At 38.9% G+C, this 13,086-nt stretch overlaps 1 protein-coding gene across 1 annotated transcript in view; it reads left to right on the forward strand.

Moving 5' to 3' along the window:
• Positions 1-13,086, forward strand: part of cyp20a1 (cytochrome P450, family 20, subfamily A, polypeptide 1) — a 72,425-nt gene that overhangs the window by 43,134 nt on the left and 16,205 nt on the right. Inside the window, exons 5-6 of the mRNA XM_069934324.1 lie at positions 6,359-6,526; positions 7,533-7,611. Of these exons, the coding sequence (XP_069790425.1) occupies positions 6,359-6,526; positions 7,533-7,611 (247 nt within the window). The remainder of the gene's footprint in view (positions 1-6,358; positions 6,527-7,532; positions 7,612-13,086) is intronic.

The raw sequence follows: 13,086 nt of genomic DNA on the forward strand, positions 1-13,086 counted from the left end.
AAGATGTAAAAATAATGTATAAGTAAGAACTAAAGAAGGGAAGTAAGGGAGAAGGGGGAAAAAGGAGGGTTTAAAAAAAAAAGAAAAAGACAGAAGAAAGGAGGGGGAGCTTTGTTGTAACGTGAAGATAAAAGTCTTTTCTGGAGGGGGTTGGGTGGGAGAGAATAACAGTCACTGCGAAATCAGTTGACACTTGCGAACTGGTTCGCAAATCCAAATGGAGAGGGGAGATGTGGTTGCCCGGCAAGGGACAAGGGGTGATTCAGAGGGGGGGGGCACTTGGGGTTAAGGGAATTTTAGATGTGGGAGTGGTTGAAGTATTTTATGTTTTCAAAGTGTTGTCATGCAGTCCGTTCAAAAAAAGAAAACTGAGAAATGAAAATGGGGGAAAGGTGGTGGTGAGGAAGCAGAAATGAAATGTAAACAGAGTATGAGATGGCCATGTTGAACTATATGACTATAAATATTAATGGAATACATAACCAAATCAAAAGGAAGAGGCTGATAAATTTACTGAAAAATGAAAAAATAGATATAGCATTTGTGCAGGAAACGCATCTAACTGAAGTGGAGCACAATAAATTGAGGAGAGACTGGGTAGGGCATGTAATGGCAGGATCATAGAACTCAAAAGCCAGAGGTGTAGCTATACTAATTAATAAAAATGTACCAATCAAAATAGAGGAGGAAATAATAGATCCAGCAGGGAGATATACGTGTGATAAAGTGTCAGATATATTCAGAACTCTGGTATTTGGTCAATATATATGCACCTAATGAAGAGGATCAAAAGTTTATACAATAAATTTTTTTGAAGATTGTAGATACGCAGGAGAATATATTGATAGGAGGGGACTTTAACCTTAATTTGGATTCAAAGATGGATAAAACTGGACAAAAGACTAGCAGAAAGAACAAAGTAGCCAAATTTACCATTGAATCAATGCAGGAAATGCAACTTTTGAATATATGGAGGAGAAAACACCCACAGGAGAAGGAATACTCATATTATTCCAGTAGACATAAAACATACTCAAGGATTAACCTGTTCCTGTTGTCAGCCCATATCCAAGGGAGAGTTAGGAAAACGGAATATAAAGCTAGATTGTTATCTGATCACTCACCCCTGTTATTAGCAATAGAACTGGAAGCCATCCCACCAAGAACATATAGATGGAAATTAAACTCCATGCTACTCAAAAGACAGGAATTTAGAGAATTTATTGAGTGCCAAATTAAAATGTACTTTGAAATAAATACGGAATCAGTGAAAGACAAAAGGATGCAATGAGAGCCTTCATCAGAGGGCAGATAATAAGTTATGTAACTAAGATGAAAAAGGACTACCATCGGGAAAGAGAACAGCTGGAAAGGGAAATAGTAAGTACAGAAAAAGAACTAGCAACAAGGGAAGATACAACAAAAAGAAGAGAATTGCGGACAAAAAAATAAAATACTAAACACTACAAACGTATAAGGTGGAGAAGAACATAATGAAAATAAAGCAGAAGTATTATGAGCTAGGAGAAAAAATGCACAAAATACTAGCTTGGCAGCTTAAAACAGAACAAGCTAAAAGAATGGTATTGGCATCAAAGAAAAAGGACAAACAAATTACATATAACCCAACACAGATTTAAGGAATTCTACGAACAATTATACCGAACTGAGAACGAAGGGAAAGAACACAAAATAGATGAGTTTCTAGCTAAAATTTAACTACCGAAATTGCAAGAAGAGGAGCAAAACAAATTGATAAAACCATTTGAAATAGAGGAAATACAAGATGTATTAAAAAAGCTACTGAACAATAAAACACCTGGGGAGGACCTACTCCCAATAGAATTCTATACAACATTTAAAGAGTTTCTAATTCCTCCTCTCCTGGAAGTAATGAACCAGATAGAAGAAACACAAAACTTGCCAGATTCATGAAAAACAGCAATAATTACAGTAATACCAAAGACGGGGAAAGATCCACTAACACCAGCATCGTGTAGACCAATATCTCTACTTAACTCAGATTATAAGATAATAGCAAAACTATTAGCAAACAGATTGGCCAACTGTACCAAAAATAGTAAAACTAGATCAAACTGGATTTATTAAGAAAAGACGAACAACGGACAATGTGTGTAAGTTCATTAACTTAATCCATGCAGTACAAGGAAATAAGACACCAACAGTGGCTGTTAGACGCAGAGAAAGCCTTTGACAGGGTAGAATGGAATTATTTATTCAAAGTATTACAGAGGTTCAACCTATAGAGAAATATTCTTTGGCTTGGCTTCGCGGACGAAGATTTATGGAGGGGGTAAAAAGTCCACGTCAGCTGCAGGCTCGTTTGTGGCTGACAAGTCCGATGCGGGACAGGCAGACACGATTGCAGCGGTTGCAAGGGAAAATTGGTTGGTTGGGGTTGGGTGTTGGGTTTTTCCTCCTTTGCCTTTTGTCAGTGAGGTGGGCTCTGCGGTCTTCTTCAAAGGAGGTTGCTGCCCGCCAAACTGTGAGGCGCCAAGATGCACGGTTTGAGGCGTTATCAGCCCACTGGCGGTGGTCAATGTGGCAGGCACCAAGAGATTTCTTTAGGCAGTCCTTGTACCTTTTCTTTGGTGCACCTCTGTCACGGTGGCCAGTGGAGAGCTCGCCATATAACACGATCTTGGGAAGGCGATGGTCCTCCATTCTGGAGACGTGACCCATCCAGCGCAGTTAATATATTAATTGGATTAAAGCATTATATAAGGGACCAATGGCGAAGGTGACAGTAAATGGATATATATCAAACCAATTTAAATTAAGCAGGTCAACTAAGCAGGGATGTCCACTATCTCCCTCACTGTTCGCTTTAGCAATAGAACCATTGGCAGAACTGATAAGAACATAAAATAAAAGGGATAAAAATAAAAGAGAAGGAATATAAAATCAGTCTATTTGCAGATGACATCATAGTATACTTAACAGAACCAGAATTATCAATAAAAGAATTACATAAGAAATGGAAGGAATATGGAGAAATATTGGGGTACAAGATCAATGCAAATAAAAATGAAGTGATGCCAATGAATAATGCGGATTTCACTAAGTTTAAGAAAGAATCACCATTTAAATGGCAAACACAAGCAATCCGATATCTAGGTATTAGATGAGATAATAATCTAGGCCATCTCTACAAATTAAAATATCAGCCATTAATGAAGAAATTACAAGATGACTTAGAACATTGGAAAGATTTACCACCAACACTGATAGGAAGGGTAAATTGCATTAAAATGAATATCTTCCCAAGGATACAATACCTATTTCAATCGTTACCAATTCCTTTAACAGAGAAATTCTTCAATGAACTAAAAAAAAAGGAAATTCTTATGGAAAGGAGGGAAACCGAGGATAGCGCTAGATAAATTAACAGAATGGTACAAACAAGGTGGTTTGCAGCTACCAAACTTTAAGAATTATTATAGAGCAGCACAATTAAGATATCTATCAGATTTTTATTAAAAAAAGGGAAAAACCAGATTGGACCAAGATAGAGCTAGATAAAATAGGGGAGAAGGTACCAGAACATATACTTTATAAGTGGGATGAAAAACTGGTGCATTATTGAAGTTCACCAGTACTGCACCATCTGCTAAACATTTGGAAGAAGATACACGCAGAAAGGAAAAAAACAAATGACCACTACCAAAATTATTATTGACGCAAAATCAACTAATCCCTTTCACAATAGATAACCTTTCCTTTAGAGAATGGGAGAGAAAAGGAATTAAAAGAATAGAAAATTGTTTTTTGGGTAATAATTCATTATCATTTGAACAAATGAAGTACAAATATGGAATAACTCATGGTACAATGTTTGCATACCACCAACTGAAAATCTACTTAAAGGACAAACTGGGAAGCAGACTGAGATTACCAGAAGGAAGCAGCTTTGAATACGTGATTACAGGCACAATGATAATTAAAAGATTTATAACAAACATGTACATCAAGCTGCAAGAGAAAGAAAATGATGAAATAAGCTATTAACCCAAACAAAAGTGGGAAAAAGATCTAAACATAAAGATAAAATATGAAATATGGGAAAAGTTATGCTCCGGAACTATGAGAAATATAATAAATATGAGGTTAAGCATGATAATTGGTTACTCAGGCTATATATATCACGCCCCAGAAGTTAAATGGGATCCAACATTATCAGATAGATGTTTTTGCTGTAAGAAGGAAACGGGAACAACAGTACATGCAATTTGGGCATGTGAGAACGTGAAAAAACTTTGGGAAGATCTAAATCAGATATTAAATAAAATCACAAAAAGCAACATACCAAAAAATCCAGAGATCTTTCTTCTAAGTAACATAAGAAGTAAAGAATTAGGCCTTAAACTGGATGAAGCGCAAAAAAGATTTATTATGATAGCCTTAGTTGTAGCAAAAAAATGTATAATGTCAACTTGGAAATCAGAAAAGAGCCTGAGAGTACAGCAATGGTACATGGAAATGAATAAATGTATTCCATTGTAAAAAATAACATATAATTAAAAAAATAAAGTCACATTATTTGAACAAATTTGGGAACCGTACATGGAACACAACGGAGAGGGCCTGCCGCGGACCTCCACCCCCTAAATTGATAGAATGAGAAGAAGACGAAATGAACTGACCCAGTGTGTAAAAGTAGATGACACAATTTTGTTGTTTATTTTCATTGTGTGATGACATTGTTTAATCGGTTTATTGTATTGTATATGTTGAACGTTTAATGGGTTTGGAGGGGGGTGGGAAGGAGGGAGGGAAGGGAGGGGGGAAAAGGGGAGAAAATGACTCTGTGTATATTCAAGAGGGAAATGTTTGTGTGTACTTTGATTAATATGGTTCATTGTGTGAAAAATTTAAAAAATTTAAAAAGTGAAGCTCAGTGGGCCATGGAGCATCCATAAGAACAAAAGGGTAGCCAATCTTTTGGGCATGGGCCCTTGCAGACTTTCTTGTTTAACTAGTGGATAACAAATGCTGCTTCTTTGTTCCAAAAGAGCAGTAGGAAGCAGCCTGGAAACTATGGGCTGGTAAGATGTGTGGGAGGGAAGTTCTGAGAGACAGCATTTGTGTTCCCTTGCAAAGGTAGGGTCTGATTAGAAGGAGTAAACATGATTTTGTGCAGGAAAAATCATCTCACAAGTCTGAGTTTTTTGAGGAAGTAGCTAAGAAAATTGATGACAGTAGTGAACATGGATTTCAGTAATGCTAGTCTCAAAGGTTAAGGCACAAGGGATCTAAGGCATGTTAGCAAATTGGATACAAAATAGGCTAGGGATGGAAGGCAGGAAATCTGTAACAAGTGGCATCCCAGAGGGACCAGTGTGAGGATCCTTGTTGTTTGTGCATACATGTAAATGATTTGGATAAGGATATTGTTACCAGGGTTAGCAAGTTTTCAAACAATATAAAAACTGGTTAAGTCAAAGATTACAAAGAAGGTTATCCAAGGATGGCAGGACATAGATCAGTTGGAAAATTGGGTGGAGTGGTGGCAGATGGAATTTAATTTAGAAGACACGAGCCATTGAATGAAATAGTTGGGACATGGTTGCACTCTTGAAACATTGGGTACAGTTTTGCTCACCCTTCACACGGAGAATGTGGTAGCAATAGAGAGAGAGAGAGAGAGCAGAAACAATTCACCAGGGTGTTGCTGGGATGGATGCCTGTAGTTATCAGGAAAGATTGGATAGGCTGGGTCATTCTAATTGGAATGTAGGAAGTTAAAGGTGACCATAGAAATGTGTAAAGTTTTGATAAAACATGGATAGTCACAGCCTTTTTGCCAGGCAGGAGAACTTAGAACTAAGGGGCACAGACCAGTGATGAAAGTGGAGAGATTTCAAAGAGACTTATTTTCCATGTAGAGAGTGGTGGTTATTTGGAATGAACTGCCAGAAAAGTGCTAGCGACTGATAAAACTACAGCTTGTTAATAGCACTTGGAAGGGAAAGTTGTAGAGCAGCCATTTTTTACAGGGTCCCTATGGCCCCCCACCATCCCTCTGGGAGCCATAGCACATTTAAATAAAAGTCTTATTTTCTTTTCATCTCATGTGACATAAATATTTCATTTTTTTTTTAAAGAGAAGTACAGAACAAACCAAAACTTCACTGCTTCACAGGGCTGTAAACTCTGCCCATAAACTTTGAGCAGAGTTCTCAGAGCTCATAGGTTGAGAATGGCTGGTGTTGAGGGACACAGACCTAATGTGGGCAAATAGGATTATCATGGATGGACGACGTAACTGAAAGAGCCTGTCTGTATGATTTGATCTGATTTAATGCCTCTTTGTCTCTTCCTTTTGCTTTTCCATCAGCTAGCTGAAGAGCTGGTTTCAAAGTGGCTATTGTACCCTGAATCCCAGCACATCCCTCTGTGCCAACACTTGTTGGGCTTTGCCATGAAGTCTGTCACACATTCAGCAATGGGCAGCCACTTTGAAAATGATCAAGAAGTGATCTGCTTCCGGAAGGACCATGATTTGGTGAGTGTATTTCAGGTGGAAATCAGAGCAACATTTAATGCTCAATTGTGCAGGGAGTGACAGTGTTTTCAACTTTGCTTCTGATCTTTCCATGCAAGTGAATTAATCCCTCATTGTTATTGACCTGACCCAAATAAAGAACTCTGTTGTATGGACCATGGAATGCTGTCAGATCAGTTTTACTTTTCAACAGTCAGCCTCCATCTACAGCTGTAATGAACCACATGTTTAGTTGGGGCAAACTTATTCGTGATCATCCTTCAGTGATCTGGGGGAAAAAGCAGGTACACTTGCACTTCCAAGCACCTGAGGCAAAATTTGCAATTACTGCAGGTTTCAGGAACATGGGGGAAGTTCAGATGTGTATCATAACCAGTTTTAAAAAAAATCAATTTAAGACGTGGTTTCTGTTAGCAGAGTTGGCCTTTGTGTTTCCCTCTGAAATTGACACTGAGCATCAGAGACAATTAATTGTTAATTACATTGGGTGGTTTGGATTTGAGTGGATTGCAGTTTTCCTTCACTGAAGGACATCAATGAACCAGGCAAGATTTTACAACCATGTCCATTACCAATGATAACTTTTATTACTTGCTGATTTATTCATATCCTTGCATTTATATTCCCTGAAATGGGTTTCAAACCAGTCTCTCTGCCTTCATGATTAAAGCCTCTGGATTCTAATTGTCAAATTGATCAATCACATTGTTCCCACACCAATGGAGTGAGTTCCTTGACCTGGTCCTGTTGGACGTGTGCAATGCTGGGAGTGGCATGATACTAATTCAGCTATTCTGGGACACATGTTTTTCTAGGATGTGTTGCAACACTCCATGTATTCTGGATGCATACAACAAATTTTGGTGCCTTGGACAGGTGCCAGTAGTCCTGGTATTCAGGGACACATGCCACAAATTCTGAGGATGCCTGCCAACGCTACTGCACTCCCCGAGGTGCACCCATTTTTCACCAACACTCCAAGATACCTTCTTTTGTTTGCTTTCAGATTTGGTCCGAGATTGGGAAAGGATTTTTGGATGGATCCCTCGATAAAAGCTCTCCCAGGAAGGAACATTATGAAGGAGGTAATTTTGGATTTTGGATGTGATTTTCAGTGATACTTAACATGTCACGACAGTAACCTCAGCCATAGGTCCCAGTTACAGCTTTGACTAGGCTTGTTGGTGCCATCAGGATCTTGCCAACTCTCATCAACTTGTGCCTGCATCTGCGATCAAGGGATGGGAAGCTTTATGAGGAGAGTAGTTTATAGGACCAGATAGCACAACTTCCAAAGAAAAGGATGCACCTTCAAAATAGTAAAGGCAAGGAACTTTTTTAGCCAGGGGGTGGTGAATCTGTCTAATTCATTTCCATAAACAGGTCATTGAGCATATTTAAAGCATAGGTTGATAGGTTCTTGATTAGTAAAGGTGTCAGTGGTTTCAGAAGGCACTTTCAAGCAGGGAAAACACCCATCTGTAAAGGTGGAGGTTCTTCGCCTTTATGGCTAAAGACGTACCTTTCTGAATGCGCCGTGGCCGCCTCCGAGGTGCTAATTCCAACCCTTCTTGGAGATGGATAATCGGCAGAATGCTGAGCTCCACTGCCTGACCTGAATATACAGCCGCTGCAAGCGTCTGGTTAGGGACGGGCTGATGATGCTGTCAGCCCGCGATCCATTTCCCCATTCACCCCTCTACCTACATGACCCCCTCAAGGCTGGGGCAGCGGGAGCCATCGGCACAGCAAGGGCCAGCAGGGTAATGGGAGCCTTTGGGGCAGCAGGAGCCATCAGGAGCTGATGGGGCAGCTGGAGCTGTTAGAAGGGCGGGAGCTGTCGGGGCGGCTGGTGTGGGCTGTTACAGCCTCAACAGGCTGCTCTCTGGGGCTCAAAATGCGGCAGAGCAATGGCTGTCTTCCCTACCCATAATCCCCCACTAGCTGGAACTGTTCTGTGTTTCCCAGAACAGTTCCTGCTGCATGGGGGATTATGGGTAGGGAAGACAGCCATTGTTGTACCATGTATTTATGATGGGTGGCGCTATGGCATCTGTCACCCCACCTCTCTTGGCTCCGGAGGGCTCTATGAAGCGCCTCTCGATATGAATGAGATGCTGGAGCAGCCTTTTAGTGCTGTTGTCTGAAAGGTAAGTTTTAAGTTTATGATCCACTCTTGTAGCCGGCCTCCATGCAGAGGCCTGACATGAAATGGCCTATACAGATCTTTCCTCGACCATCTTCAGGATAGAGAAGAATTGGCACAGAATAGAACCTTTGCAGCTCATTTTGAAATTTTATTGAATTTTTCCAAAGGTTCAGTAAGTTTAGGTTTATCTGACACTTGTCGATTTAGACCTATCTACAGTATTAGAATCTGAGTCTAGTGTGTTAAGAAAAGGAGGTCAGCTTCCTTGTGCTTAAATTTTGTACATTGATGAAAATTTCCTCCACTTTGGCCATTGGAAGGGACACTATGAAAGTTAATCTTTTGGACCAGCATTCTGTGAGCCTCAGTAAATTTCTTCTGCACCCATCCTGTGACATTTTCAACACTGTTCTCAACTCTTCACCATTTAGAAAGTCGACTTCTTGAAAACCATGTACTTGACAAAACAACAGTAATTTCCATTTTTCCACAATTGCTTAGTTTTAATGCTCATTGCAATTATTCTTCCATCTTCACTGCTTGCAGTACCTCTAGTCTTTATGTGATCATTCCATTAAATAAATCATCTACAGAATTAAAACTGTAAATGGTTGAGGCACAACCACTGGACACAATTCACAAGTAACCATTTCTCTTTGACCCTCTTCCCCTTTTGCTTCCTCTCACTCATGTTCTCAGTCTCCCCTTCTCTCTTCCTAGGTCACAGTAGTCTGAGATTTAAAATCAATATCAAAAGAGCTGTGTGTGTGAGAGGGGTTTCAGAATCTGAATCAGAATTTATTATCATGAACGAGTCATGAAATTTGATGTTTGCAGCAGCATCAGAGTGAAAACATTCATATTATGACCATCTTACAACATTACTGTAAACAAAAATAAAAATAATAGTGCACAAAAAGTAAGGAAGTACCTTTGGTTCATTGATTATTCAAGAATCTTATGATAGCAGGTAAGAAGTTGTCCTTGTGCTGCTGAGTGCTCGTCTTTGGACCCCTGTACCTTTTTCCCCGACGGTAGCAGAAAGAAAAGGTCATGGTCCTGGGTTGTGGTGGTCTTTGAGGCTAGAGGATGCTTTATTAAGGCACTTCCTCTTGCAGATGTCCTCGATCAAATGAAGGCTGGTACCTGTGATGTCGCAGGCCTCAACCCTCTGGAGTTTTTTCTTGTCCTGAGGGTTGGTGTCTCCATACCAGATAGTGATTCAACCAGCCAGAATGCTCTCCATGGTACACCTGTTGAATTTTTTGAGAGTCTTCGGTGACATACTGAATCTCTTCAAGCACCTCAAGAAGTGTAGCTGTTGGCGACCCTTCTTTGTAATTGCATCAACATAGAGGCTGCAGGAAAGATCCTTGGAGATGTTAACACCCAGGAATTTGAAGTTCTTGACTCTACTATGGAGCCCTTGATGAGGACTGGGTCGGGTTCCCCTGACTTCCTCCTGAAGTCCATAATCAGGGGGGGCGTGGCAAGATGGCGTAAAGTCTGGACGTGCAATCTCGACCTCTCTGGCCAGACTTTTAAATACCCGTTTTTTAACCCTTTGTTTCCAAGTTTAAACTTTTTAAATTTTAGTTTAAAGTATTAAGGAATTATTATGGCCACTAATGGTAAAAAGACTAAATCTCAAGTTCAAAAGAAAATACATTTTCGAAGTGCTGAAGATTTGGGGCCTAGACGATTTGAAACAGCCCCAGGCTCAATTTCTTCATTACCTAAATCCCAAGGATCGCCTGTGGAGGCTGAAAAAGAAATGCATCAGGCATCATTACAATCTGAAGAAATAGTTTTTCATTGCGAATGGATGAGAAGACAAGATGCGGGGGGAGACCAGCAGCGACTCCCTGAAGAAGTCGGGATGCCATCGCTGGGAGTCCAGACCCGTAGTAAATCTTTTAAAATGCCTTTTGTTGAATTGCAGCAGGAGCTGCAGTTACCTTGTTCTACCACCATGTCAGAGAGAGCAGAGCTGAGATTTACGGATTCACAATGTATGCAATTAAATGCAGTTATTCAACCTATGTTGATATCTCTAATGAATGAGATAGTTCAAATGAATGCTGGTATAAGTTCAGAATTAAATATGTTTAAGACACGTGTGGATGCATCTTATGAAAAATTTAAAAAATTTCTGACTGCTTTTTTGGACTGTAAACAACAAGAGACTTCTAACACAGAAAAAGTGTTGAAGGAGGAAAAATCAGTCATAGAATTAGGAGATCGTGAGAAGGAGCTAGAAAGAAAAATAGATTATTTGGAAAATCAAAGCAGAAGGAACAATGTGAAAATTGTTGGTTTGCCAGAAGGTATAGAAGGACAAGACCCTCTTCGTTTCTTTAAAGACTGGATTCCACAAATATTAGGGCAAGAATTTTTCTTTGGGGGATTGGCACTGGAAAGAGCCCATAAGAAGAATACCCTCAGCTGGTCAACCACCGAGACTGGTAATAATTCAATGTCTGAGTTATTTGGATAGAGAAGCAATACTTCAACTTGCAGTATAAAATGCGAGACAACGATAAACCCCATTATTGATTCAGAATAGTAGAGTCTTTTTGTATCCTGATCTGAGTCAAGATGTCATTCAACGTCGATGTCGATTTAATCCAGTTAAAGAAGTTTTGTGGTGTAAAGGTTATGTCTACTTTTCGTTACCCTGCAGTGTTGAAGGTCTTTTACGGAGACTATCAATTTCGGTTTTTTGAAACTGTTAATTTTTGCTGACTCATTGCCGGATATAAGAGGACAAAGACGTAGCCCACCATTATCTCCTAAAGAAAAATTTGGTAGTTCTGGAAATGGAAGAAATGGGAAAAATGGGAATGGAAAGAGTCCACCTCCTTCCGAAATGGGATCTTGAAGATTGGAGTCTTTTGGATGAAAATAAAAATTTTCTTATTTTAATTTTTTCTTTTGTTATTTTTGATACTTGGGTGTTACTGATTGTTTGGCTGGGGAGGGGGAGATTTGCACTAAGTTCTTTACTTGTCATCAGCCACTGGTGGGTGATCCACACCCAATTTTTGTTTAGGGGATTACTACCTTTTGGTAGTTTTTTTGGGGGGGCGGAGTTTTATTTTTTTTCTTTTTCTTTTTTTTTAACTTTTTTCTTAGTTTTTAATTTGTGATTTTTTTATTGGAGGGCCTATATACGTTGATTTGAGTTTTTATATAAAGATATTATTGGTATTTAGTAATAATAGTAGATAGGTCGAAGTTGAGGTTTGCTACTTTTAATGTTCGAGGATTAAATAGTACGATTAAACGTAAGCGAGTCTTGGCGTATATTAAGAAAATGAAAATCGATATTGCCTTTTTAAAGAAACACATTTGAATGTGAAGGAAAGTGTGAAATTAAAAAGGGATTGGGTTGGGCATGTATATTTTTCTAGAGCTAAAGGTGTAGCAATTTTGAAACATAAAAAATTATCTTTTGAATTACAATCAATGGAGGAAAAGGCAGGATGTATTCTTAAATTGAATTGTAAGATTTTTAGTGAATTTTGGACTTAATATTTATGCTCCAAATGCAGATGAAGTGTTTATTTCGGATGCATTTTTATATTTGGGTCAAGCTAATGATTATATTTTAGTTAGTGGTGATTTTGTTGTTATACTCAGAATATTTACATTTCAATTTATATTGATTAGATTTTAATATGTATATTTAACTTTTTTTTAAAAATATTCTTTCTTTTTTCTTTTTTTTAATGGCTCTCCTTAGGAGAGTTGGCTGAAGGGAGGGGGTTTCTTTTTTTATATATATAAAAAAATGTTCATGTTTAATTGCTGTATATGTCATATTATTTGTTTTTTGAACGAATAAATAAAGTTTTTTTTAAAAAGTCCATAATCAGCACAGTGGGTTGAATCTAGAATGCTATGTTACAAACCCCCACGTTACATGCAGCAATAGACAATGAACTTGACAGTGTTTAATTTTAAAACACTCAATTTATTTCTAACTCTTAAACTGTACTCTTAACTCTTAAATTATCCTTAACACTAAATCTTTCCCTAAATATGTGCAGGTGTACTAGTGTGTGTGTGTGTGTGTGTGTGTATGTGTGTGTGTGTGTGTGTGGGAGGGATATACCCAAAACATTACAGTCCAGGCCAAAATCTAGAAAGTTGCTTCAAAGTTCAGTCTTTTGAATTCAGTGTTGAAGTGTAGGCCTTTGAAATTTGATGCCCAGAATTAATGTTGAACTGATGGGGAGACTGGAGTTGCAGCTGCTACAGACTCATGAATTCTCCTTGCGTTGCCTTTGAAGAAATGTTCATCCATACAAGCTGTGGTCATAACACTCCTGGTCCTTTTGTAGGCAAAACTTAAACTGGGCAGATTCCACGAAGCTTCCAAGACCCTGGCACCGGTCTCTCCAAGTGA

The sequence above is a fragment of the Narcine bancroftii genome, chromosome 4, assembly GCF_036971445.1.
Source record: "Narcine bancroftii isolate sNarBan1 chromosome 4, sNarBan1.hap1, whole genome shotgun sequence".
In the NCBI taxonomy this organism is placed as follows: domain Eukaryota; kingdom Metazoa; phylum Chordata; class Chondrichthyes; order Torpediniformes; family Narcinidae; genus Narcine; species Narcine bancroftii.